At 59.1% G+C, this 27,368-nt stretch overlaps 1 protein-coding gene across 6 annotated transcripts; it reads right to left on the bottom strand.

Moving 5' to 3' along the window:
• Nucleotides 1-1,957: 1,957 nt before the first annotated feature.
• Nucleotides 1,958-27,368, bottom strand: PTK7 (protein tyrosine kinase 7 (inactive)). 6 transcript variants are annotated; one of them, XM_046938695.1, is made up of 21 exons: nucleotides 15,793-27,368; nucleotides 15,284-15,377; nucleotides 13,156-13,449; nucleotides 12,385-12,487; nucleotides 11,741-11,931; nucleotides 11,477-11,624; nucleotides 10,319-10,449; nucleotides 9,846-10,112; nucleotides 9,538-9,671; nucleotides 9,105-9,240; nucleotides 8,872-8,991; nucleotides 8,463-8,612; nucleotides 8,065-8,215; nucleotides 7,650-7,777; nucleotides 7,299-7,502; nucleotides 4,480-4,635; nucleotides 4,079-4,311; nucleotides 3,337-3,417; nucleotides 3,105-3,256; nucleotides 2,850-3,028; nucleotides 1,958-2,684 (listed from the first exon to the last, which is right to left on the bottom strand). In XM_046938695.1, exons 4-21 carry the CDS (start codon nucleotides 12,483-12,485, stop codon nucleotides 2,524-2,526), a joined length of 2,823 nt encoding a protein of 940 aa, XP_046794651.1. In that variant the 5' UTR covers nucleotides 12,486-12,487; nucleotides 13,156-13,449; nucleotides 15,284-15,377; nucleotides 15,793-27,368; the 3' UTR covers nucleotides 1,958-2,523. The 6 variants fall into 6 exon arrangements, 5 of the variants coding, with proteins under 5 accessions (XP_046794651.1, XP_046794649.1, XP_046794650.1 ...); XM_046938693.1 differs by lacking the exon at nucleotides 15,284-15,377 and having other exon boundaries at nucleotides 15,793-15,953; nucleotides 27,298-27,368; XM_046938694.1 differs by having other exon boundaries at nucleotides 15,284-27,368.

Genomic DNA, 27,368 nt, shown 5'->3' with positions numbered 1-27,368 from the left:
GGCATGCAGAACAGGGCTGGGCTTCCCCTCACACCACGCTTCAGGCCTGGAGCTCTTGGGCTGAGAGTTGAGCCCCTCGGAGACCTCAGGCCCGGTCTTGGGGATGTGCTCAGAGACGTGTGTGCTGTCAGTGTGTTGGGGGTTGCAGCAGCAGCCCGCTCCTAGGCCTCTGTAAATGGGAATGGCAGGGAGACACAAATCAGACCCAACAGCAGTCCCACAGTACCTGAGCGGAGCAGAGCGAGCCAGGTGCTGGGCACAGTCCTCCTACAGCTGCTTGTGTACCGACCAGGAGATAGGCCCAGAGCCAGGCAGGATAAGAGAGCTACAACACGTGCTGCCAGCTGGGCCAAAGCAGCAGCACCTCCACCACAGACCAAAGGAACCCCCAGCAGCCTTGGCCTGAGCTTAAGTGCAGCTCCTGGGCCACTCCCCTGGGTGGGAGGTCCCAGGTGAGGCTGCTTTGAGCAATTTGGCCCCATTGGCTCCCCAGGGGGCCCTAACGCACCCACCCAAGCACCACGGAGCAGCAGAAGCAAACCGAGTGAGCAATGGGGTAGGTCTCTGGGTGTGCAGGGGCTGAGGGGCAGCCAGGGAACGTTACAGCAAGAACAGCTCTCAAGGGCATGTGGAGACACAAGGCCTAGAGATCCTTCTGCTGCAGGCGGTTGGCAGCTGGGACAACACGTGCCTGCTGCTTGCACCTCGTCCTGTGCCATGCACGTCTGGGGTCGGGGCTGCCATGTGGCCCCTTGCTGCAGTGCAGCCATGCTGCTCTCCTGCCCTGGGTATGGCAGGTTGTCCTCCTTTCCCAAGGCTCTGTGTTCCTTCCACTTGGGTTCGGGCAGTGGGACCCCATCCCTGTCAGCTGTCCAAGTCCTCTCCTCCTCCAGCAGAGGCCGGAGTGGGATGCTCCACCAGCCCGCTCCCCTGCGCCGCATTTAGCTAGGGCCCTATTTGTTCAGCCCGCTGTTTCCAATTAGTTTGGCCAACATCTGCCTCGTCCCCGAGCATACAGAGCTTTTTCATGACATCACTCCCAAAAATACACAACCCCAGCCCCCAGTCTTTCTGCACCCTCTGGGCCTGGAGTTTGTCCTAGCTCTGGTGCCTTCCCATACACGCGTGGTGGGCAGGCAATGGAGCCCTGGCGACGTATCGGGGTGAGGCTGAGCACCCCATCCTGATACTGCTTCCCATAGCTCCAACTGCTGGCGCCTTCACACAGGGCAGCAAGGCGGGATGCACACCACAGGGGCGCTCGCTGGGCCTGACACACAGGCTCTGCTGCCATCCACCAGAGAGGGCTCCAAGGAGGAAGCGAGGGCACATCCTGCGCCCTGCAGCCACAGCGGCTCCTGTTGCTGTGCTCAGTGCCAGCGGCTGCAGTCGGGCCTGTGGAGGCAGCGAGGGGTCAGGGTGCTGACAGCCCACCGCCGGACTCCCTCAGCAGGCCGCAGTCTGCTCAGGCATCTCAGCTCCCCAGGGGCTTTGGCCTGTAGCGGGATGCAGTAGGTCCGGTTGATGGTTAGACTTGATGATTGTGAAGATCTCTGTCAACCTACATGATTCCAGCAGATTTCCAGAAGCGAGCCCTTCTCATGCTCCACGTGAGCATTCCCCCGGCCAACAGGGGATCCTGCTGCTCCGCTGATGGCCAAAGCATAGCCAACTTAAAGCAGGTTGCTCAGGGCCCAACCACAGTCCAGGGCTGTGGTTGTGGAGAGCTCACAGCTCCTCTGGGGCTGTCCCAAACCCTCACCACCGTGCGCGGGGGACACATCTGTCATGCTGCAGGGCCTGCCCCAGCACAGGCCTTCTCCTTGCCAAGAGATGCACAAGGTGTAGTGGCTGGAGTCTCCCCCACACCTGGGTTCCTGGCCCCAGGAGGAAAAGTCAAGCAGGCACTGACAGCAGTGTCTTACAGAGACACCAAAAAAAGGGAGAGAGAGAGGAAAAAAAAAAAAAAAAGCCTTCTTTATTGAGAGCAGCACATATAAACCCAACAAAAACCCAACCATTCTTGGCTGCGGTACCCTCCGCTCAAGCAAACAAACTAACCCACTCTAGGCTGCGTTCCAGTAACAGAAATACTATGGTGGGGAGGAGGCAGCGCGCCGGGGAGGGGGAGGAGGAGGAGGAGGAGGAGAGCGCTGCCCCCAGGAGTCGTACAAAAAAAGGCACGGGGAAGGGATGTGGGGAAAGGTGGTGGAGCGTCTCCTTCATATGCCAGGCACTTCGTGTTCCTGATGGCGGGCCCGTGCCCGCAGGCATGCCTAGCACAGACGGACGGACAGATATGCACGTGGCGAGCGGGGAGGGAGAGCCCGGTGCCAGCAGCCCGCGGGCTTTTTGGACCCGCGGAGGAGAGGGGGTGTGTGGGGGAAGTACACTGGCTTGTGCTTTGAGTCCAGCAGCCGCTGGTGCCGTGCGTTGGGGTCGGGCTCAGCGAAGGCCGCAGGAGCACCGGGGGCAGCCGCAGAGCCCCCACCCAGCCTGCCGCATCCTTCCCCAGCAAGGTGCTCAGGCTTTGCTGTCGGCCGGGCTGTCCCCGAGGGCGGCAGCGAGCTCGCTGAAGGAGGGTCGGTCCTTGGGGCTGGGCGCCCAGCAGCGCTGCATCAGCTTGGCGAGGCGTGAAGGGCAGCCCTCGGGCTGCGGGAGCTTCGTCTTTCCCGACTGCAGACCTGGCAAAGAAGCAAAAGCCGAGGGGATGTTGGGAGGAGGCACGATCCCCTCCATGGGGAGCGAGGAGCATCCACCACGCGGGCTCTCAGCCCTGCGCCCATCACACGGCCTGGCCGGCCCCAAGAAAAGGACAGAGGCCGCAATGCACGAGGTGCTCCACATACCTGCTAGGACCTCGTCATCCGCCAGCGGGGCGTACGGCATCTCCCCCTGCGTGAACACCTCCCACATGAGCACCCCGAAGGACCACACGTCTGACTTGGTGGAGAACTCGTCCTCCAGCACGGCTTCGGGCGGCATCCAGCGCAGCGGGATCCAGGCCTGGCGGAAGTGGTAGTACTCGCTGCAGGCAGGACGGTTGCAGGTGGTGAGATGGGCACCACGCCGAGCCCCCGCCCCCCACCAGGATCCCAGCCGACCTGTTGTACACGTCCTTGCTGAGGCTCAGGGCTGAGACCTTGACCTGCCTCTGGGCGCTCACCAGGCAGTTCCTGGCCGCCAAGTCCCGGTGCACGAACCTGCCGTTGGAGAGGTGCTCCATCCCCAGGGCCACCTGCGTGCAGAGAGACACCTGGCCCCAGAGAGATGTTGGCACCGGCAGCCCTCCCCAGCAGCCCCAGCGCTGCGGTGCTTCCAAAGCCACACGCTCACCTTGTGCTTGGTGCTGAGGGGCTGTGGCTTCAGGGACTCATCCTTGCTCTTGGAGATCCTCAGGAACTGCTTCAGGTCCCCCTAGGAGATAGAAGGAAGCTCAGAGGCAACGCTCTACCAATGCTCATTGGCCCCCGTAGTGCCTAGATGTGATGGGCCCACAAGGAGCCTTGCTTCATGGGCCATGGCCCTCCTGGTCCCTGCAGGGCAAACTAGTATTTCCCTAAGGCCTAAGGTCAGGGCAAGCAGGCCCATGCTTCCAGAAGGTCATCCATGCCCCAAAGGGCTTTCTATCCCACCAGCTCCCGGTTCCCCCTAACAGCAGTCCACATTTGCAACCATTGTGCAGTGAAGGGTCCCAAAGCTTCACTTCCTCTGCTGCATCTCAGACATAACCGAGAAATCAGGAGGGAAAGGGGGCCCTCCAGCCCTCATTCTAGAGCCCCATCCCCCCCCCGGGACACTTCCAGATGCTGGAAACACTGATATTCATAGAATCACCCACCCCTCGCCGTGGGCTGGCTGCCCCCCCACCAGCTCGGGCTGCCCAGGGCCTCATCCAACCTGGCCTCGGGCACCTCCAGGGGTGGAGGGCACCCACAGCTCTCTGGGCAACCTGTAAACTCAGCCCTGCCTCCTCAGCCTCGTCCACGCAGTGACACCAGCCCAGACCAACCCACACGCAGGATGCCATCTCCACTATCCCCCCATCAGGCTCAGGAGCTGCTGGCAGGGCCCTTACCAAGTCCACATACTCCAGGACCATGTAGTGTGGCTCAGCCTCGCGGCACAGCCCCAGCAGCCGCACCACGTTGACGTGGTTCAGCTTGCCAAACATCTCTGCCTCGCGCCTGAAGTCCAGCTGCAGCTGCTCATCCCTTGTCTGCAGGCTCTTCACCAGCACCAGCGCTTCGCCCTCGGCATCCTCTGCACCTTTTGCCTTGGCCAGGAAGACTTCACCAAACTCCCCCCTACCTGGAAGTGCAGAGCAGCACAGAGGGATACAGCATGCGTTAGGACAGGCAGCCCAACAGCAGCAGGACCTTCTGTGCCCCCCAGTGCACTGAGTTTCCTGGCTGGCACACAATGGAGGTCAGACCAGGAGTTTCTTGTTGAGAAGCAGGACAGGGTGGCCCAGCATACCCAAGGTAGTGATTGTTTGCAGGTTGGAACGGGGGAAGTGCATCTTGTCAGCGGCGCTGTGCCGCTTGCTGGCCCCAGAGCTGCTGCCCAGGTTGGTCAAGGCCACCTCCTCCTGGATCTCCGCCGTCGTCTGCCCATTCTGCAGCAAAGTACCACCTGCAAAGGGTGTACACGTGGCTTCAACATCCTGCCAGACTGTCCCGGCAACATCGCTCTGGGGACCAGCCCCTTCCAGACACCCCAAGCACCCTAGCCTGCTGCCCCAGCCCCACAGAGTGCCCTCCCCACAGCTGCTCCCCGTGGGCTCACGTCCGGCCCCATCTCCGCCAGCCCTGAAATCAGACGCTGAGCAATGGCTTTGGTCCCAGAGCCAACTAGCCCCATCTGGCCTTGTCTGTCCCACATCACGCTGACATCCCCTAGGGGTGGCTACATCACAGCTGCCCGTGGATAGAAGTCCGCACAACCACAGCAGGTCAGACATGAGGTGGAGTGGGCCCTGCACACGGTCTTCTAACATCCAAGACACCCCTGGGTCCATCTGACCTGACCCCCCTGCTCCTGCAACGCTCACCTCCATGTAACCTGGAACCTGCTGCACCAGGGCAGCTTGGACCTTCTTCTACCACCTGGATTAGAGCAGCGCTAGAGCGTGCTGTCCTTGCAATTAACACCAGCACACTTTCTGATTAGGAAGCCCACTAGAACTTTCCCTGGCACAAAGAGAAGCGAGTGAGCAGCAGAAATCATTGCTGCCACAAGAAAGCAGGGAGGTCTGTGTTTGTAGCAGAGAGAATGTGGCGTGGAAAGCAAACGGTGACTTTTTGTGCATGTACTGCTTGGATCAGACCCAGCGCTAGGAAGCAAAACTTTCGTGAGCTGAATGTAAAGTGCAGAGCACAGCACTGAGCTAAGGTGACACACGTGCAGCATCACCGTGCATTGCTGTGCACACTCCATCTCAGCTTGCCTAGTGGCAAGCAACAAGGAAACACCTGGTCGTACCTGGCTTTGCCACGGGTAGGCTGGGTGCCGTGAAGACTGAGATGTGCTAACTTCAGAGCTGTGGCTACTGACACGTTGTCCTCTCCCACAGGCTGGAGCAATACTTGCAGAAGGCCACAGCAAAAAAACACCATCTGCCCAATAAATCAAAGCTCGATACTACTTGCGCTCACCCTGCTTCTATGCTAATTGCCAGCAGCCCAGCACTTACAGGCTGTTTGAGCCTCTGCTGTCTGCGGCGATGACTGATGGTGTCTCAAGACTAGAAGCCTGAAGCCAAGAGGATGATACAAGAGCACTGCAACCGTGCCAAGAAAATACCAAAGGCTGCAGAGCAAGTACTCCGCTGCTGAGAGACAGCACCAGTGGGTGGCAGTGCTTTTGAGCAGTCATCCCCATCCTTCACAGAGCTCTGAAAAGACAGGTGATAACAAAGGGGCCAAGACGGATGAAGTTTCATTTGGGCATCCAGAAGTATTAAAGGGGAGCCAAGTATAAAGCCCTGCTTTGCCCACCTGCCTGCACCATGTGAGCACCTCCTGGAGAAATCAGCACATACCAAAGTGGAAATTCAATACTCCCATCAGTTTCCAGAGCAGTTAACCTCCCAGATCCCCTCCGTATTCACCCAAAAAAGCAGCACAGTCAGATGGAGGGACACTGAGGAGAAGCAGAGGATGCACAGTGCCAGGAGTGTGACCTCAAAAGATGACCGACTTGTTAGGAATACATCCATCTGCAGGAAATCCATGGGAAACAGTCACTGCAAATCCATAGGAAGGTTCAATCTGTCTGGCACTGGCAAAGCCAGCTGGTGGCCAGGCAGGGAACTCTTGTCACCAGGTAGGTGCTGAGATACTTCAGGCCACCTCGCTACACGGGGACCACAGCAGAAATGATGTTGGGGGGTCAATCCACACAAACCACTTCTCCAAGGGAGGCAATGGAAATGCCAGAAAGGAGTGCAGACATCTGGGCAGCTGAGCAAGGGCTATAGCTACTGAGGACACAGCTCTCTGAGAGCTAAACTGGTTCTGTGTGAAGGGAGTAAGAAAAGGAAAAGGCTACTGGCATAAAAATGTAAGAAAGTCAGATAAAAACAACAGAAAAGAAAAGAAAACGGAGGCAACATGAGAAAGGACTCAGACAAATCCTTTCCAAGGAAGAGGATGATGGCCAGAGTCTGCTGGCACATGGGCGGTCTGCAAGTTGGCTATGTGAAGAGCTTGCAGAGGGGATAGCAGCAGAGCACGGAGCTGCAGAGATGCGTCCTGGCTCTCAGAAAGGTTGCACAGTCAGACTTCTCTTCTGGAGGTTTGGTTCCAACCTGAAAGTATCCATATAAGAGGGAAAACAGCCGACAAACCCCTTTGTGATATTTTGCCAGGACCTCACAGCAACCGCCAGAAGATGAGGCCGAGGCTGCATGCTGAAGAACCAGTGCAGGAAGAGGCCCAGGGAACTACATAGGAAGCAAACTCGATTGCTCCTCATCACTCCAAAGTCCGCCCTGGGATCAGTGACCTAAGAACAAACACGATGTCCAAGGAAGAACTAAAGCAGCTTTTGAAAGCGGAAACGATGCTGCAGAGATATCTTGGGTTCAGGTTTACAGAAGAGCACCCTTTCCTGGCCTATTTCTCACCTGGCTGCAGGTTCCTGCCACCAGCCATAGCCAAAACCAACAGCCAGAGACCCTACAGCTGAGCAGCAGCCCCTTGTGCCTCAGGAGCTCCGTGCTCACCCTCAGCCGCGCCACCTCAAGGCTATGGGGCTGCCAGGGAAGCCCCCACCACCGAGGATGTTGGCCTCACCATTCAGACACTCCATTTCGGGCTCCTCGCCCTCCGGGTGCTTCTTCAGCCTCTTGGCTTTCCTCCGCTTCTTGCAGTAGAACATCAGCCCCAGCACGATAATGATGTAGGCGACAGCTGCTCCCACTGAGAGCCCAATGGTCTGGATCATCTTGTAGGGTGTGTGGCTGCTGGGTCCCTCATCTTCTTCTGCTGCCGGCTTGTCTGTGGGACAGAGAGCACCGAAGCCATGAGGGCACAAAGGGATTTCCCAAACCCTCCTCAAGAATGTGCTGAGGAAAGAGGAAAAGCCCCAGCAGTGGGGCCCGGGATGGCAGGAGGCCACGTCCCGGCACCGGGCACCTCCCTCACCTACAACATAGAGGAAGGCCTCGCGGTGCTTGATGTTGCAGCTGTTGCCAGCAATACAGGTGTACTTCCCAGAGTCCTCGGTGGTGACGTCGTAAATGACCAGGGAGCCATTGGGCATGATCTGAATCCTGCCAACCACACAGAGCCCTTTGCAAACATGAGAGGGCAGAGGCAGGCTTTGGGCACCCGCAGCCTCGTATCCCCGGGACAGCCTTGTATCCCCAGGACAGCACAGCCTCATATCCCTGCTGTAACAGTTCTGCATCCCATGCCATGCAGTGCCCAAGAACAATCATCTGCAGCTGAAGCTAGGAGAGCCCAGGCCCTCAGACATGGAGACAACTGAGTGCGTGCCCTCCTAGCTGGGGACAAGGGACAGCTGAACCCTGTCCCACTTGGAATGGAGGCTGTGTACCTGGGCAGAAGCTTGCTGGGATCCAAAATCTTGTCCTTCCCTTTCCATTGGATATGTGGCACGGGGTCCCCCTCTGCCTGGCACTGGAACATGGCCGTGTGCCCCTGGTACACGGTTGTGGGCTCCGGCTCCAGCTTGAAGGTGACATAAACTGGAGGCAGAGAGGCCGACATGGAGGCTGTCAGCTCCTGGGAGCGACACTGAGCTCATGCAGAAGGCAGGGCCAGCACAGCAGCATGGCACGTGCCCTCTAGGGGTGTGTAAACCAGACACTGAAGCAGCGTGAGGCAGAGCTTGGGGTCAGACCAGACATCTCCTCCCTTGGAAGGACATGCCACCCACCCGAGTGCCACCCAGGAGCCCCAGCAGAGCAGGAAAACTTGCTGAAGAGCCCTCACCTGCCACCACCAGCTGCACGGTGGCACGGATCTCACCCTGCGGGCTGTTGGAGGCAATGCACGTGTAGTTCCCTGAGTCGCTCCTGCTCACCTTGTGGAAGGACAAGATGCCAGCTCTGTGGCTGACATGGGATGGCAGGCTGCTCCCATCTGCAGGACGGCAAGAAGAGGGATGTAGCAGCCACACGTGATACGCTATGCCACACAGCACCTTCCCCCCCTCTGAAGTGGGCCAACACAAGTTCAGAAGCCACATGGACATGGTCCTGGGCAAGCACTTCTAGGTGGCAGAGGTCGAGCAGATGGTTGGAGCAAACGGCTTCCAGAGGTGCCTTCCCATCTCAACCACCCTGAGAAGGTCCTGGCGTCCGTATAAAAGACAGACAGATCCCATCCAAGTCCCCTTCACCTGTTTTAGTCCACTGGATGGTGGGTTTTTCCCGGCCAGTAGCTGAGCAGGACACCGTAACCTCCTTGTTGAACTCCATGCACTGCAGTGGCTGGGGTGGAGGAGTGAACTTTAACTTCTCTGCAAGAGACAGAGGTGCCGTTAGGTGCCCTGGCCACGGGAGGCATCAAAGGCTCTCGTGCAGGCAAGAGAACTCCCTGCATGGAATGGACACGAAGTGCTTGCCAGCATACCTAGCACATGTACCCGTGCATATCCCTCGATGCTGCCTGCCGGCGTGCTGCTCACACACTTGTACATCGTCCCATCGTACACCTCCACGTTGTTGATACGCAGTGTACCGTTCTCTGAGATTTCAAAGCGTGAGTCCTGCCCAGAGATGGGGTAGGGAGGCAGAAACAACACTGTCATCAGCCCTGGGCTCAGACCCTGTCCGTGGCACTCTGTCAATCCAGGGCTTGGCCATGCCAAGTCCTAGACAGGGGCAGCCCTGCTCAGACCCATTCCTCCAACCACCATCCCATGAGCACAAGGCTGGCTAGGGACAGCCCGCTGAGCTCCCAGGTGCCAGGTGGACGGAGGCAGAGTCAGGAGCAGCACCACGCATTCTGGATGTGAGCACAAGGAAAGGAAAAGCTGCAGTGGGGGCTTGCCCTGTCACCTCACCTCGGAGATGGAGACGCCGTTGCGGTACCAGGTGACTGTAGGTTTCAGAGAGGCCTTGCTGAGGCAATGCAGGTATCCTGGCTTGCTCTCCTCCAGCTGGCTGTCCTTGGGCATCTCCACCCACTTGGGTACCGCTAGGGGTCACACAGGTGCACTCACTCACCATCCAGCCAGCACCAGCTTGGCCAGGATGGGCAGCTTGCAACCAGTCATGAGACATGCAGGAATGCCACATCCCTCCCCAGCTCACCCCAACCACCCCTTCAGCCTCTTCCAGTGCTCCCAGCCCTCCTCAGAAAGCTACTTACTAGCCACGGTGATGCTCAGCTCCTGTTTCTTCTCCCCAGCCTTGTTGGCAGCATGGCACGTATAGATCCCCGCATCTGCCTCGGTGATGCTAGTGAAAACGAGCTGCTCTGCCTCTTGGTACACCCTGCCAGCAGTGGGGACCCGCTCCTGGTTTCTCTCCCACCAGACCTGGGGCGTGGGTACACCCCGCGGGGCAGCACAGGACACACGGTGTCCCTGGTTCGCTGTCAACACCTTCGGGGAGAAGGGTGCCATCTCTTCGATCTCTGAGAGGAGCAACAGACAGCGGGGCTCAAAAAGGGCAGCTTGGCCATCCCACCAGCATCGCTGTCCCCACAGGAGCCACCAGCCAAGGGAAAATGTGCACAAGCCATATGTACCAGCTTACCGGCCTGCTACTATGTGATCTCACAGCTCCAGAGGGACAGTGCAGCTATGAGACCCACTGCCCACCCCATCACCAGGAGCTCACCTGCCAGCCGCAGAGTCGCCTTCAGCACGAGAGCTTTCCCCTTCTGCCCATGGCCAATGCACTTGTAGACACCGGTGCTGCGGGCCTTCACCTGGGTGATCAGCAGGGAGCCATTGGCAAACACAGTTGTCCTGGGCATGAGGGGAGAGGCAGACCTCAGCAGGCGTCTCTGCAGGACGTGGGGCAGAGCCACAGCCCCATGATGTCCTACAGCAGCCCACAGAACAAACGGGGAGGCCTTTTTGCCAAGCCAAAGCAAGGGAAGCAGAATGAAGGAGGAAGTGGGATGCATGCTTCATCAAGGAGACGTGCTAAGAGAAGTCTTCTCCTTGGAGCAGAGCTGGCTTCCAGAAAGATGCACCCCAAAATGAGCCAGCTCCAAATGATGGCTCAGCCAGGAAAGGGGAAAAGGGGCACAAGGTGGCGCCCAGGAGCTGCCAGGCCAGAGGGCATGTGGCCCCATATGGCACCGCTTGTCTGGCACAGTCCGTCTGAGACATCTCTGGCCCAAGATCCCCATTACAGGCAACCTGGCTGGGCTGGGAGATGCTCTGAGGATCACCATGCATGGGCAACCTACTGCAGGGACATCCTAGGCTGCAGGGATCACAGCATGCATGGGTGTTTGGGGCCTACAAACGTTTCTGGCTCTGGGAGTCACCACATGCAGGCAGCTGGAACTGCAAGACAGCCATCAGCCCAGTAAACTGCTGCGTGTATGCTGGAGGCTGGGAGGCATCCCTGAGCCTGGGGAACACCACTTGTGGGTATCTGATACTGGGATGTGTCCCTGGCTCTGGGAACTGTCTCGAGTGGGTGTCTGGGGCACTGGCTCCCTGAATCACCAGACACAAACATCTGTGGCTGGGAGACATCCCCGGCACTGGGGATCATCATGCACAGGCATCTTGGACTCACAGCCTAACACACTCCTCCAAGGACAAATTGCTTTGTAAGTCTTACGCTGACGAAGGCTTCACACAAGGAACAAAGCTATGTCAAACCCAAGCCATCCAAGCTAAGAAACCATCCCCAGCGGCCAGCCTGACGTTGAACACTTGCCCTCAGGCATAGCCAGCGTTTGGCCTCTCTCATTTACTTCTGGTGCCCCCTCCCCACTCTTCCCAGCCCTGCCCACATCACTGGGGTCCCTGTTACTTGGATCTGTTGGTGATGGGGCTGTCTTCGAAGAGCCACTCCTGCGTGGGAGGGGGCACGGCTGCAAACTGGCAATCAAACATGGCCTCTTCGTTCTTGGTCACGATGAGGTCCTCCGGGACGACCACCGCCTGGGGGAAGCTCTCATCTGCAGCAACAGAGACCACCGGAGGGTAAGAAAAGCAGAGCAGCCCGCAGCTTACCGTTGTGCTTCAGGAAACCCAAAACAGAGGCCTTCAGCAGGGCCGTGGGGACACCACTCACCGATGATGTTCAGCGTGAAGTTGTCCTGGCTGCACACGGAGCCAACGGCGCTGCGGGCACAGCAGTAGTAGAGACCGTTGTCATCGGGGCCGGCGCCGCGCAGGGTGAGGGTCCGCTCCTTGCTGCTGACAGAATAGGTGCCGCGGCCGTCGGGGAGCGGGGCGCCGTCCCGAAACCACTGCCACGTGGGGCTGCGAGACAGGGGCGAGAGGGTGAGCGGGCGCCGAGCGGCTGCTGGGCTCCCTGGCGAGTGGGTGTGCGGAGGGGGCAGCCCAGAGATGGCCCTTTCCCTGGCTCTCCGCTCCCACCGCTGGCCCCGACACACACACGAAGCTATGAGACATGCAGCCAAGTGGACGGGACATGATCGGAAAGCGACGGAGAGTGACCGCAGCACACCAAGCAGCGCAGCGACCGGGCTGTGACAGCCCGTCCTTACTGTGCTCCTCGCTACGCGGCTCCGAGGAAGCCGTTTGCCTTCTCCCCCGGTGCTCGGCCGCAGGCTCAATCCTGCTTTTCGCCTTCCCTAGACTCTACTGCGTCCTCGCAGGAGAGAGGAGGAGAGAGAGACAGAGAGAGGGGAAGAGCGCGCGGCGAAGGCGCGGGGGGACCTCCGGCCGGGCTCCTCGGGAGGCAACCCTTACCGCGGGTGGCCGTCGATGTGACACCGCAGCACCACCGTGGAGGAGGGCTGGATCTCAGCTGCGCTGGCCGGCTGCTTCAGCACCACGCTGCCCGTCTCCATCCCTGCGTGACCAAAGGAAGCCTCAGCGCGGCTGGCTCCTGAGCCCAGCTGGGCGCCAACGCAGTAAAAACAGGCAACCAGCCAGCGTGGAGCAAAGGGACGCCACCCTGCAAACGCCCCTCTCCGCCCCGTGTAGCTGTTCCTTAAGGGATGAGATGGGCTCTGAAAGGACCTGCGGCGCCCAGGACACGCTTGGTGCTGTAACATCCCCATTTCATCTACACACATGGGGAAGGCAGCATCTCTGAGAGCCTTGGCGACATCAGAAGATGCATGGGCCTAGAAGGCACGAAGGATGTGGGAGCTGGAGAGGAATCACATAGGTTGGAAAAGACCCTTAAGATCATCAAGTCCAACCGCCACCCTAACAGTGCCAACGTATGTCCCTAAGTACCCCATACACATGCTTCTTAAACACCTCCAGGGATGGGGACTCCACCACCTCCCTGGAGGCTGTTCCAACACCTGGCCACCCTTCCCCTGAAGAAATCCTTCCTGATATCCAATCTAAGCCTCCCCTGGTGCAACTCAAAACCATTTCCTGGCACCCCACTTACCTGGCCTATGCTGTGCTTCCTTAGTCCTTGCCCAACTACCACCCCTCACACCAGCGGGCATTCCCAGTCCCGTGCCCTCCGAAGAGAGCACCATGCCCTTGCCTCACACTCACACTTGATATTGAAGGACGCGTTGGCCGTGCGAGCCTCCTCCCCGGTCTGCACGTTCCTCGCCACGCACTGGAAGCTCCCAGCATCCCGATGCCGGTCGACAGCAGCAAACTGGAGGTTGCTGCCTTCCTTGAAGCGCTGCTCCGTGTCCTGGATGGGGAGCCCGTTCTGCAGCCACTCAAACTCCACGTGGGCCGGCTCCTCCACCTCGCAGCGGAGGATGGCACTGCGGCCATGCAGGGCGTCCTGCGAGTACGGCTCCTTGGCGAAACGGATCGCTGCCTGAGCCCCCACCGCTGCGGGACAGAGAAAGGAGGGCACAACTAGAGCACGTGGATGGGCACAGAGCAGTGGGGAAGCACCGCTGCTCACACTGGCCTATAGACAGCTGAAAGTGCAGCACGAGGAGAAACATCTTCCGAAGCACAATCCCCTGTAGAGCTCATCGACCTCGGCTACTCCCGCGCCTACGTTCAAAGAGGTTTGGTGCTCTAAGGCTCTTAGCTCCCAACAACCATGCGGAAAGGGCTGCTCTGAGACAAGCACAGCTCCCTGGGGTGCCAGTAGTGGCTGCTGCACGTCCAGCCTGCACATGGAGGCATCTCACAGCATCCAGGCTAGTGAATCTGCTGCCAAAAAGCTGGACGGCAAGCAGCTTCCTTGGGCAGCTCGGGTGCTTCTTTGTGCCCCTCCCGATCTGCCTCTTTGGAACATGCCCTAAGCCTTAACCGTGCAGCAGGATCGTCCCAGAGCAGAACACATGGACTATTTCCAGGCGTTCCTCAAATCCTCTCTCCTTGGGACCACGACTCTATCTCACACCCTCGGATGTTACCTAGCAAAAAACTGCTCCGGAACAAGGATCACCTCCAGGAATGAACACAGCTGCTGGAGCACAGCACAGAGGATGCAGCCTCTATACTTGCCAGCCGAAATCAAAACAAGAAATTGCAGTGGCTGACCACACGGCCTGATAGCGGCCACGGGGTGGCTCTGGATGGCTGGAAGCATCTCTTTGCAGGGAGGAAGCAAGCCACCAGCCCCAAGCCCCACCCAGCTGTGAAGTCCGAGCTCACTGAGCAAAAGACACGGGTGAGCAGACCCACGCTGCAGCCTCCAGCAGTGCTGGAAAACCCCAGTGTCCTCCCTCCGAACAACGAGCCTCAGTGCCTGGGGACCTGCAGACAGCGCTTGGTGTGGCTGCTGGGGACACACTGTCCGGCCGCCGCCTGGCCGCAGCCAGCCATGCAGGCGCTCTGCTCTGGTTACCAGCTGGCCGCAGAGAGGAGAGCAGACAAAGGGCAATTCAGCGCACGCCGATAGCTGCAGGGCTCTGCTCCCAGCACTGTGCTCTGTGAGGAAAGAGGCCAAGCCAGGCGGATGTCGAGCATCTTTGAAGTGCTCTGTCACGAAGGAGAGGAGGAAAGCGGCCAGAGTGATGAGCTCCCAGCTCTGCACGAGAAGGACAGCTCTGCAGAGGGACAGGGGACGTGGACAACGCTTGGTATGAGCTCCACACTGGAAGCATGGATTGCATAAGGTGTCGGGAGGCACTGCGATCCAGCTCCATGCTGAAATAGGAAGAAGTATTTGTGTTCTTGCCTTCCAATCTCAGAAACGGACACAACCAGCTCAGGTCAATTGAGATCCATGCCATGAACATCCTCATCGAGTACGCGTGCCTAAGCAAACTGGGATAAGTAAGGAGCAAAGCGCAGTAAGAGCCAGAGACCTGTGTTGTGTTCTGACAGTGGCATCCGAGGTGCCATGGAAACACTGGCTGCATAAGCTGGAACTCAACAAGTGAGATTCGGGCTGTAAGGAAAGATGGGACGTGGTTTAGCAGGCGTCATGGTTATGGGCAGCAGTTGAACTAGCTGACCTTAGACGCCTTCTCCAATCTTAATGATTCTATGGGTAGCAGCTGGATGTGGAACAGCTATTTGGAAGTAGAAGACCCCAGAAACCCAGAAGTGGACGCTCTCGATCCACAGAAGCAGAGCCCAGTGTTTGGGGAGGGGGAAGCAGAGCCCTCGGCATCGCTGCGCAGAGCAGCCACGGTCACACGGGGCTGAGCTGCTGCAGTCCTCCAGAGTGGCCCAAGCTGGCAGATGAGAGCTCCTGCAGTACCTGGAGGGCAGAGCTGGCTCCGCTCTGTCTGATCGGACACCTCCAGGAAGGCGTGCGACTTCACAAGCTAATCCAGGCTGGGCAGCATCGCCACCTGAAAAAATACTCATGCAACACCACTTCTACTATGTGCACAGGAAGCCAGCTCAGAAAACACAAGCCAGAGCAGAGCCCTTCCCTCGTGGTGTGGCTGGGCCCAGCCAAGCAGCTCTTCTACATGCACACGCTGGCAACACAAGTGAGCTGCAGATGCACGTGACTCAAACCATCCCCGGCTGGGGGAAGAAACCCTCAACACATGTTTCTGGCCTAAAATCATTTTAGCTGTGGCTACAGAGAGCTCTTCAGGAAAGCTTCAGCCCAGTTGGATAAACGTGGTTTTAAACTCGGCACGCTTGCAAACACCCAGTGCAGTTTCACCCGAGGTGCATTTAATGGCACCACAGAAGCGTGCAGGTGAGGCAGCTGACGGAGGTTGAGTGAATGGTACAGGAAAGCAGCACCGGTACCTGCGGGTCCCCCGGTGGCATTCCCAGACCCCACAAAGGGAAGGGACAGGCACCAGTGGGAAGAGGAGAGGAGGCTCCGCCACATCCCAGCTCCGAGAGCATTCTCATGGCGAGGATCCAGATCCAGGAACACAGCACCCTTCGCGCACCGACGTATCGCTCTGCTCAAAATTAATTTCATTTCTTTAAGGTTGCAAACGGCAGATTCCCAGGAAGACGCCCTCACGCAAACTCTTGCATTTCCGGCTTGAATTTCCACCAAAGCAGATCTCAGTGCACCTTTTGGGCTTGGGATGCCCCCAAGACTTGGCCCCTACGCCCTCCTCCCAAGCTCCTCCAAGCCCATCTGGCTGCTGCAGCTCTGCACGAGCCGAGGAGACCAGGCAGCACACTCCCTGCCCCGCATCTTGAAGCGATCCGAAAAGTTCATTGTCTCCCTGCCTAACGACATCGCTGGGGAATGCAGCCTCAGACCACAAAGCCCTCAGCTGCTGCACAGCCCCGATCCCTGCCGTGCCTGCAGCTCACCTACAGCCGCGCTGGGAAGCAGAGCTGGGAGCAGGCAGCGGTGCTGCACATTGCTTTGGGACATCCACACCCCTCCCCACCACGAGCCACCCATACCCTGGCATCAGGGAGCCGGGCAAGCTCTGGGCTAAGGACACAAGGGGATAAGGAAAGGACTCATACTATTCTTTTTGACCCCCAGAAGTCTAGGTTAGCTGGCTCTTGAGACACCATGGCTGACGTAAGGATGTGAGTAATCCCAAAGCTGCTAGCCACCAAACACGCTAAAGGCGTGGGAATAGGAATTAGGAAAAGGTTTTAAGGTTTCCTGGTTTGGAAAGGTCTGTGGGGCTTCTGCAGCTTGCAGCTAGGCCACAGCAGTGCTATCCTGCAGCCTTGCCTCCCAGAGTGATTCTGCAAAGTTCACCCTGCCTTGGCCCTGCCACATGTGCAAGCCAGCTCCTTTAACGCTGGGTATTTGGATGAGAGGAGCTACAACGCATCTGCAGAGCTCAGGGAGGCAAATCCCAGAGCATACACACCGCATGTGTCCTCCCCAGAAGGGAACTATCCTCTTCTCCCATCAGCAGGAGGCCTCACATCCGCCTGGCTGATGAGGGCAAAAAAAACCAACACCAAAGGTACCAGGGTGCAATGGAAAGAGCCAGGTGCAAAACCAGCCAGCTCCTCCAAAGCGTTCTGGCACAGGGCATGGCCGCCTGGCAGAGAGGAGCTCAAACACTGCGGAAGGAGCTGGGCACCCTGCAGTGACCACAAAGGGCACTTTTCTGCAGAGAGGATGCCAGGGGTACTTCTGGGTACGTCCTTTTTGTACTGCGGCACCCAGACGGCAGGCAGTGCCGGCGGTGAAGCTGTGCAGCACAGAGCAAGAGGGGACAGTCACCCGCTGGCAGTGCAGCATCCAGGGTACGGCTGCCCCTTCTGGCTGCAGGGCACACTGCTGGCTCAGCCATCAGGCAGCACCCCTCAGAGGCAGCCTTCATAGGAAAAGAGCATCCAACGTCAGCAGAAAGCACCGAGCGGCTCGCTCTCGAGTCCCATGCCCCAGGGAGCTCAACGTGGGATGGGCAGCCCCAAACTCAGGATCAAATAATCTCCATCCAGACATGGAGAACCGCCCTTTTCTCTCTCTCCCACCCCGTGGAGGTCCATCACCCCAAACTGCCAGCAGCCATTCCTTCCTGCCAGCAGCGCCTTGCCACCAAGCAAGAACGGCACGCCAGCATCTGCTCTTTGTCCTGGCGAGGCTCTCAGTGTGCGCAGGGCCCCGTACAGACCTCCCATTCACAGCTCGAGCAAGCCATGTGTTTCCTGGCACAGTTCATTACAAACACGCTCCTGTAAATGCACAGTTTTGGCACGGAACGACACACGGGTCAGCTTTTCATCCCGTCCTGGTCTCAAACACGGAGGCAGCACGCTCACTTGCACCAGCTGAAGCCGTAGAAGCAGGCAAGAAACAATCCTTACAGCTGAATAACACAAGCAACTCCGCTGCCCGGTGGGTTGGTCCCTACAGCCACGTAAAGCAGCCGCTCGGAGCACGCCTGCTCCGTGCACAGCCTATTCCACTGCTTAGCAGATACTGCAGAAACAGCAGCCAAGCCAAACACCCGGAGAGATTTGCATCTCCAAATGATTTCCAGCCAGCACGTTCCTCTCTGCGAGAGGCTCCAGTTGAGAAAGCCTCTCAAATGGGTCGAGTTGCAATAAAGCCCTCTCCCCCGCCAGGCCAGATGGAAATGGTTTGATGCAGGCAAGGAGCTCCGAGCATGGCGGGTCTGGTCTGAGCAAGCTCAACATCTGGAAAGCCTTTGGGCACCCATCATGTTAGTCTTTTAAAACCACAATGTGTCCCACTCTAGTTAAAGTAAAGAGAAAAACTTGCCCCATGCCTGGGAAAAAGATTATCCCTATGTGAGTCACCGGCACAGCTGGATGGGTCCAACCCTGCATTTCCAAGAGATGCTGTGTTAGAGTGGCTCTGGCTTCCAGCACCAGGAGCTCCAAGAGCAGGCCAAGACAACGAAGGACGCAAGAAAACACTCTCTTTGTCCCTTTGGCCATGCCACACACCTGGCAACCAAAAGGGACCAGAAATCCTTCCGAGAGCCCTGCCGCAAAGCACCCAGATACGCAGCCTTTCAAGTGGGATTTACTGATCCAGAGGGAAAGCAACCCAAGTTCAAAGTACACACGGAGGCATCCCAATCCTGTAACAGCTGGAAGCATCTGCTCATCTCACAGCACATCCCGCAGTTTGGCCTGGGTCCCGGATGAAAACTGCAGAGCTGGATCGCTCTTTCCTCACCTCCATCCCTGTGTGACAATGCAAGACTGCATTTGCACCAGGCCCCGGACACCACAGAACATCACGGCCCACAGCAGGAGCCCTGCGATGCATGGCAGATGCAGGCCCTTGTTTGGGAACATCCTGGCTCCCAGCAGAACATTGAGCCTCAGCTGCTCCGCAGTGGGGACCACAGCACCTCTCCCCACCAACCTCCGCACACAGGGCAACCACCAGGAATCCAACTCAGCCCTTCAAATCAAGCTTTAGAATCGAGGAAAAAAAAAAAAGAAGAGGGAGAAAAAAACCCCATAACCACGTAGTGCAATTCCCATTAGCCTCCCCAGCACTGCTCAGAGAGATTGGGAGCTGTGGGGATTCCCCTCCAGCAACCCTCCCTGCCCTTCCCGGGCCCGTCCTTGGGAACGGCACAGCCCAATTTCTGAGCAGTTATTGCACGAAAGCAGAACAAAGCCACCAGGGGGTCGGGGGCTGTAAATCAGTCACGGAGTGAACATGGAGGCGGTGCTCACAGCACCGTGCTGGGGGCAGATGGCCGTGGGAAGGGGAGCAGTCCACCCCAAGCAGTCCCAAAGCAGGAACAGGAGCTGCTTGAACATCTACTGTGGGAGAACATCCCAGTATCAACCAGAGAAAAGCTCTGCAGGAGGATCGTGCTTACCTGCATGGCCTCCAGGCAGCAAGATAAAAGCAGAGCCACCCAAAGCGACGTGGCTGGGGACAGGGTGGTGGTGGGGAGCGGGGTCCAGTACAGCAACAGGAACACCACTCCGAACCCATGGAGCGATGGGACCACCCCGGAAGGTTCCTCCTCACTCTCAGAAAGAGCAGGGCTGCTCACAGTCTGGTGGGATAGCCTGCATGCTAGGCAGGTGGTCTCCCCAAGGCCAAGGGATTCTCTAGCAGTCTTGGCTGGATGGCGGATGCCCAGCACCTTGCTCCTGCAGTGGGGATGCTAGACTGGGCCAGGGAATCCCAGCAGCTACGGTGGCTCCCACAGCTGACTGGGGCTGCTGAACCAGCACAACTGGCCTTGGTCAGAACGACTCCGTGGCCGTCTGGAAAGTGGGCTGACATCGCTCTGAACCATGCCCTGCACGCAGGGCTGTGCCCGTGCTCCTGGCAGCTCTCACAAGAGCACACGTGGGCACCTCTGGTGGGAGCAGCCCCAGGGAAAGGATGTAGTGCACAGGGCTGTGTGGTGGCCCGCAGCCACCCGAGCCCAACTGGCCTTCTCGCACTGAGAGGCACGAACCTCTGAGCCCACTGGCCCTGCAATGCAGAGGATCACTACAGAGAAGTACATCAGGCGCTGCCTGACCTTCAAGTCAAAGCTAGAGCCAATACCACCAGGCCCTCGAGACACAGCAGCAAGCGAGATGAGAAGGCTGCAAGCCTGGCGGTCGGAGCTGGATATCCTGCTGGCTCAATTAAACCCTCCTTAACGGCCCGTCAGCCAAAGGCTCCTGCGCAGACCTTGTGCCGGCTGGGCTGCCAAGCCCCACTGAGGAGCACAGATGCTTTGAGGGTGACTCAGCACCAGCGCTGAGCTCACTGCACCCACTGGTGCTGCCAACTGACTCTCCCAGGCGCACTCGGAGCCCTCCAGCATATTCCCCGGCCTCCTCCGGAACGCTGATTTACGGCTGACGCGTGCTACCAGCAGCGTGCAGCAGGTTGGAGACACAGCTGGTCCGGATGGGTTGAACAGGAGCCAGCAGCGTGCCCAGGTGGCCAAGAAGCCTGCGCGAGAAATAGAATAGCTAATAAGGCTAGGATGGTGACCGTCCCTCCGCACTGGCACCGGTGAGGCCGCACCTCGAGTGCTGCGCTCAGTGCCGGGCCCTCACTGCGAGAAAGACACTGAGGGCCTGGAGCGTGTCCAGAGAAGGGCAGCGGAGCTGTGAGGGCTCTGGAGCACAGTGTGATGGGGAGCGGCTGAGGGAAGCGGGGCTGCTCGGTATGGAGAAGGACAGGAGAAGTCATTGCTCTACAACTGCCTGAAAGGAGGCTGCAGCAAGGAGAGCGTCAGACTCTTGCCTCGAGTGATGAGATGAGAGGAAATGGTCTCAAATTGTGCCAGGGGAGGCTTAAGTTGGGCACCATTAAGAATTTCTTCATGGAAAGGGTGGTCAAGAATGGAATGGGCTTCCCAGGGACGCAGCGAGTCCCCCTCCCTAGAGGTGTTTAAGACATGCGTGGACGTGGCACTAAGGGACACGGTTAAGTGATGGATGCAGTGGGTCTGATGGACAGCTGGACTCAGTCATCTTGAGGGTCTTCTCCAAGCCAGATGATTCTGTGATTCCATGACCCTATGAAGGCTGACGCAGCAAGGCTGCTTTGCTCCTCTCCCATTGAAGGGAACACAGCAGACAGATGCCAAGCAAAGTCAGGATGAGCCACGTGCTCCCTGCACCGCGGCCTCGAAGTATGACACCATGCTTCCCCAAAATTAAGTGAGGGCCCATGAGAATGCAAAAGGCATAGGCCATGCAAAACCCCTTTGGTGGTGTAGGATTGCTCAGGTGACACTGAAAGGCCAGGAAGGTCCTGCCAGCAACAGAGACGGCTCAGGGCACACGGAGAGACCCTGCAGCAACCAGATTGCATTGCTTCCTCTTCGTTTGCCAAGCTCAGAGCAGAGGAGCTGAGGGGAGGCCCGATGGCGGCCGCAGCTCTCACAGGGAGCGGAGGGCAGCGCGGAGCTCTGCTGTCTGTGACAGCGACGGGGCCCGAGGGAACGGCACGGAGCTGTGTCAGGGGAGGGCGGGTGGGGCTGAGGGAAAGGCTGTGCCCCAGAGGGCGGTGGGCATGGCACAGGCTGCCCAGGGCAGTGGGCACGGCCCCGATGCCGGAGCTCAGGGAGCGCTGGGACACCGCTCTCACACACTGGGGCTGGGGGTGCTGTGTGGGGCCGGGGGTTGGGCTCGGTGATCCCTGTGGGGCCCTTCCAGCTTGGGATAGTCTGTGATTCTATGAAAGCTCTTTGTCAGAGCTCAGTACGTGCTGTAGATTGTCATGACCACTGATTCATTCATTCACTGCTGGTGGCCTCTGCCTGAAGCTCTCCGGTTCTTGTTAAGTCACACACCTCGTCTAATCTGTTGTACAAGAATTTGCAAAACAAGTTGGGTCCATTCCAACTCCGGATATTCCACAATTCTACGACCACTCAAGATCTTGCCTCATGATAATCAGGACCAGAACCACCTAGGCTCGAAAAGATCTTCAAGATCACCAAGCCCAAGCACGACGCATGACCTACCAGGTCACACAAGCATCATGCTAGCAGTCACTGCTGTATCTTCATACCCCCTCACTCTGGCTCCTGTACCCCAAATCCAGCCAAGAAGGACTTCACAACAGTGCTGCGTGCACGGAGGAGCCCCTGGCCGGGGCTTCATGCTTTCCTCCCTTCCTCGTCTTTTCCAGCAGATGATGGGAAACACCAGTGTAAGCTCTGTGGAGCTGCCTGGTGCTCCCCTTCAGCAAACAGGAGCCCCAGCCAGCCCAGAGAAGAGAAGCTCAAGCTGCAGAGATGAGAGAGGGATGTGGGGGGAGGAGGAGGAGGAGGCCAGGACAAGGGAAACATCACAAGGAGGGGAAGCACACACATGAAGCTTCCCAGGAAGGCTGGCCGCCCCATCACCATGCAGGCGCAGAACAGCAGCTGCTGCTGTTGGCCATGGTGCCAGGCTGGCAGCCCAGTGCCCAAGCCTACACCCCTGCTAGTGAGACCTTCCAGGCCTGTCTGCTGGAGCACGAAGCACATTTGGCACCAAAGCTACTCATTTGAGCTGCTGTACTTCAGTGCATGATGCTACCAAATGCACCACAGGGAGGAAAACTGCCCGGACCAGCACTGGCCCTCAGATGTATTCTGTGAGGATGCCTTGCTGAATTTGCTTTCTGGAGCAGGACGGGCAGAGGGGTTCCTTACCTGGCAGACCCCAAGGTAGACGGGGCTCAACTCAGGCTGCACAAGCATCCCAGGAGCAAAAGAGCATGGGGGCAGCAGCTGAGGGGCTGACCAGGAGGAGGTGCAGACAAGAACTTGCACTGATGCCAGCACACCAACCACCTTGGCATCCCCCTCCATTCTGCCATCCCCTGTAGGCGAACGGCATATACAGGGACTCTGAGCCCACCCAGAGCCGTCCCTCCAGCCTCAAAAGGAGGGTGTGGAGGGACGGAGTCAAAGCCAGGCTGGAGCCCAGGCTGTGCCATGGGTCCAGCTTGAGGTGAGCGAGCCTCTGGAGCATCCTGCTTCTCCACTTGGTTTCATGCAGGTTCGACCTGTTTGCTCCTCTCCCCTTCAAAGGCAAGAAAAGCTCCTGGGAAAGGCACTCCGGACGACACACCGGCTCTTCCCAGCAGTCAAAACATGCCCCGTGCTCCCAGCAGCACTGGAGCCAAGCAGAGCTGCCAAAAGGCCACTGAGGAGAGACCTGCAAGGGGCCCGCTCCACCGGCTGTGGCGGTGCCCCTCCTGTTCCTACAGGCTCACCAGCATTGTAGGGACACTCATCAACAGACTGCCACGCACTGCCTGCTCATTTCCATTCCTTGTCACCCTGCCTGCCTGCTGGGCATCACCCGCAGCTCCCCATACCTGCCTCTCACCACGCCCCACAGGACTGCAGGCTCCATCTCGCTCCTTCTCCTTCCCCGTTGGCAGAGAGGGCACAGAAAGGCACAGATCCGTGTTTATTTTCATCGGGGCCAATTATGAACCTATATTAAAAGCCACAGAAATAGGCAAGTAGACAGAGAAGCTAGTATTTCCTGTGCTCATGCAATATTAATTAAAAGGCAGCTTCTTGGTGAAACGCTGCTCCATTACCTCTGTGCTAAAAGTGGAGACAAGTCACTGTGTGGGAAGCTGTAAGCAGGGCACAAATCGATAACTGTGCAGAATGCTTGCTGCAGATATGCCCAAAGCAAAGCTCCAACTTACAGAAAGGCCCACAATTTCTACCCTAAAGGTCTCTGTGATTTCCAGCAATCACCTGACAGCCTCAGCAGCCCCGCTCTGATATCTCCCTCCCCATCAGTGGTGGCCTGGCTCCGGAAGACACAAGAGATGCTACAATTCGATGTGGACACCACAGCTCAGAGCCAGGCAACAAGGAGAGCCCTCAGGAGCTAACCCAATGGAGAAGTCACATCTATCACCTCCACAGCTAGCCTTTCACTTGCTGGCTAGACATCTGTTTGAACCTGGCTGGAGGACGCAGAGCTCTCCAGACGCCCGGCTGACGTTCAGCCACCATTGGGGCTACAGGAGAAGGCTCATCCTGGGGACTGGCCATTCTCGGCGTGCTCACCACCTCAGGATGCTCCCAGTGCTCAGGACAGGCAGCAAGGCAGGAGAGGGACCAAGGAAAACAACGAGCAACACGCAGGAAGCTCTGTTTTCTTTGGTCTGCAACGATCCGCACGAACCCTCAGCTGCTGGAGGAGACTATCCACGCTGGCCCTTCTCCAGGGCAGCTGCAGCCAGCAAGGCAACCCAATGACTCTCCTCAGCAGCACGAACTCCTCTCTGCTCGCAGGGATGGTGTGGGAGAGCTGCACGCGCAGCCCAGCACGGAGCCCTACCAGGCAGCCGGTTGTGCTTCTTGTTCCTGCTGGGAGAGACGAGGAACACCAGCTCTCCTCCCACCGACGTGGGCACTGCTGGTGGCTGCCACAGAGCAGGCAGTGGACCTCCCTGGGGCTGCAGGGACACACACCAAAGCACGCCGCACGGAGAGCAACAAAGGCACTTGCAAGCCACAGCCTGTCCTGCCTCTAACCATTTGGAGAGTCGCTGTCTGTTTTGGAATCAAAGGCTTTCTTTGTGCTCTTGAAGAGGCCAACAAGCCACCCTAATGAGGAAAGTGTTTATCTGAGGTCTCAAGCAACACCGTGCCTATTTCGTGCCAGCACAGCGTTTGAGAGAGAGGACGGCCCAGCCTGAGCTGCCCACGGACACATTGGCCTTCCCCTCTGCAGCCAGGAGGAGGCTTGGGCTCTCCATGCTGCTGATCACACTTCAGGTGTTGGGTACAGAGCTGGTGGGACCGCAGTGACAGCTGGCAGGCACTGTGCTGGCACTATACAGGGTGGCCAGAGCTGCACCCAGCAGCACCCCTGCCCCCTAGGATGGAAGTCGAAGGGCAGGTCATAGAGTCATAGAATCATTATGGTTGGAAAAGACCTCTAAGATCATCTCTTCTGACCGCCAACCCGCCACCACCGTGCCCACTAAACCACGTCCCTCATCCTGAAGGAGCCCCCATTCCCATCACCAGCCCCAGGAGTGCTGCTGCCTTTCCCAGCCTGCACCACCTTGCTCACCGCAGCTGGAAGGTTCACAGAGCCAAAAGCTGCTGTGCCACCTGGTTTCCCAGATGGGAGCCTGCCCATACCAGTTTCCCTGCAGCACACGAAGGCTGCCATAACCCGTCCCGGCCTCACCAAAGTCCCCACCACCTGACACCACAAGTTCAACGCGGGCACCCAGGGGCCCTGAGCACACCCCAGCCCACAAGCACCCAAAACTCAGCAGAAGCCTGCTCTGTTTCAACCGGGGCTTTGCCTGCCACGGAGGGTTGGCAGTGGCACCCTGCTGCCCCGGCTCCTGGAAGCTGCAAGCTGCACCCAGATCCCCTTCCCTCTCTGCTGCTGGGACAGCACGCATAGGTCACCTCCCACGGGGCAGGAGAGCCGTCTCTTCCACGTGTAGGCAAGGACTGTGCCTCCAAGAAACAGCAAGGCTTACACTGAGCGTACAAGTACCGCACGGCTCAGCCTTTTAAACTCAGGCAAAAACGTTTTTGTATCAAATAATAAAACGAAAAAATAAAGAATAATAATAATAAAGAAAGAAATGCTGGCACTCGGAGCGAGGAACGGAGCCGGAGCAGCAGTCAATGAGAAGCACATGGGCTGCAGACCTGGCTGCCAACACGGATTGATGCTTCGAAACAAAGAGCGCCTGTGTTTGGCTCGAGGATCCTCCGCGGCTCCTCAGCAGGGGACGCGCAGATGGGAAGGAAGCACAGGTAGAGACGCGGGGATGGCACTTGCTGCCGAGCGCTTCCCCAAACAAAGGCACGGCCCAAAATGGAGTCCCTGCTGTGACCTGCGGGGCAGCGACGGCTCATCCCCGTCCCGTGCCGAAGGGGAGCGTGGGACAACCCTTCGGACGGGACGATCCGAACCACGGATCGCCGAGGTTGGAAAGGACGTCATCAAAGGACCGTCAACCCGCGCCCGTGATCTCGGGCAGCGCCCCGACCCGCGCACACCGCGTGCCCGCGCCGCTGCGGGCTCACGGGGAACACCTCCGCACCTCCACGGCGGCCCCACGGAGCGCCTGCCGCCCCGCAGCGGCCTCACCCGCCGCCCACCGGCTCTCCCACGGAGCGCCGATCCTCCCAGCCCGGCCGCAGGACCGCTCCCCGGGCACGCCGGGGCACGAGGCACGGCGCGCCGCAGCCCCGCGGCACCAGATAACGTCTGCTCCCCGAGCGGGGCGCACGGCGTTACCGAGCGGCAACCGGACGGCCCCCAAACGTCTCCGCGGGCACGGCACGGGACCACCCCGACGCCCCCAAACCGACGCGCCGCCGGCCGCTTCCGCAGCCCCGAAGCCCACGGAACGCGGCTCCCCGCAGCCGGGAGATGCTCCCCGCTCCCCGGGCGTCTCCCCGGGGTCCCGACCGACAATCCCGACCCGGGGAGGGGAGGCTTTCCCCGCGCTCACAAAGGGCACGTTTGTGCCCGCGCCCGCTGCTAAATGCGCGGTTGTTCCGAGCCGCCGGACCCGGCGGGCTGTGGAAACACCCGCTGCTCCGCGGAATAGTTCGCATTCCAGCTCTGAGGGCTGCGCTTGGAAACGCTCAGAGAGGAAGGAGTGTTTATTCACCGAGAGAGGTGCGGGTCCGGCTATTGACTTAGGCCCACGTGTAATTGCCGGGGGACGGCTTTGATCTCCGCGGCTTGACCGGCGGATGAATGGCAAGGAAGGGAAGGAAAATACCAGTGTCAGGTTCCCCCGGCAGATACCCGCAGCCGGGCCTCACCGCCCTCGCGTCTTTGTGAAGCGCCCGGCCGCCCGCTGCCTCTCCCCTCTCCCTCCCTCCGCTCGGTGGCCGCGGGGGAGCGAGGTCCGGGCCGTGCGCCCACCGCCACGGGGACGAACGGGGCCAGGCGGGGAGCGGGCGCCGGCACGGCATCCCCACGGCGGAGGGAGCGCCGGGAGGCAGATGGCAGCCCGGGCTCAGCCAGCAGAGCCGCCCAAGCGCCTTAACGCCGGGATCTCATCCGCTCGCTCCTCTCCTCGGAGGTTCTCCTTGGGGAGCTGAAGGCCCCGGCAGAAGGACATCTCCCGTTCGGGATTTTTGTGCCTTTCCAGAAGCGTTGACTCAGCGAATAGCCGCTCCGACCGCAGAGCCGTGCAGAGCCGCGCACACCCTGCGGGCCGCGGTGCCACCGGCTGCGGGCAGAGCGCGGCCCGGCAATAAGCGAGGCGCCCCCGGAGCGCAGCGCAGCGCAGCGCGGCGCTGCCCACCGCCCACCCCCCCAGCGCGGGGCTCCACCGGGCGGGGCGCGCAGCCCCCGCAGCGCCGCACGGAGCCGAACCCCGGGCTGACGGAGCGCCGCGCCCGCACTCACCGAGCAGCAGCAGCGCCCGCAGCGCCGCCATCCTCGCCCCGCGCCGCTCACAGCGCGCCCCGCGCCCGAGC

This window comes from Gallus gallus, chromosome 3 (assembly GCF_016699485.2).
Source record: "Gallus gallus isolate bGalGal1 chromosome 3, bGalGal1.mat.broiler.GRCg7b, whole genome shotgun sequence".
Taxonomy (NCBI): domain Eukaryota; kingdom Metazoa; phylum Chordata; class Aves; order Galliformes; family Phasianidae; genus Gallus; species Gallus gallus.
This window is presented reverse-complemented; position numbering and strand designations above follow the sequence as displayed.

Excerpts from the sequence above, each read along its gene's own strand:
- PTK7 (XM_015283375.4), bottom strand. The coding sequence starts at position 15,973 with ATGAAATTAATTTTGAGCAGAGCGATACGTCGGTGCGCGAAGGGTGCT. Across the intron at positions 11,932-12,384 it reads CACATCGACGGCCACCCGCG|CCCCACGTGGCAGTGGTTTC; the intron begins GTAAGGGTTGCC and ends CCTGTCTCGCAG. Across the intron at positions 8,992-9,104 it reads TGCACGGGTACATGTGCTAG|AGAAGTTAAAGTTCACTCCT; the intron begins GTATGCTGGCAA and ends TGTCTCTTGCAG.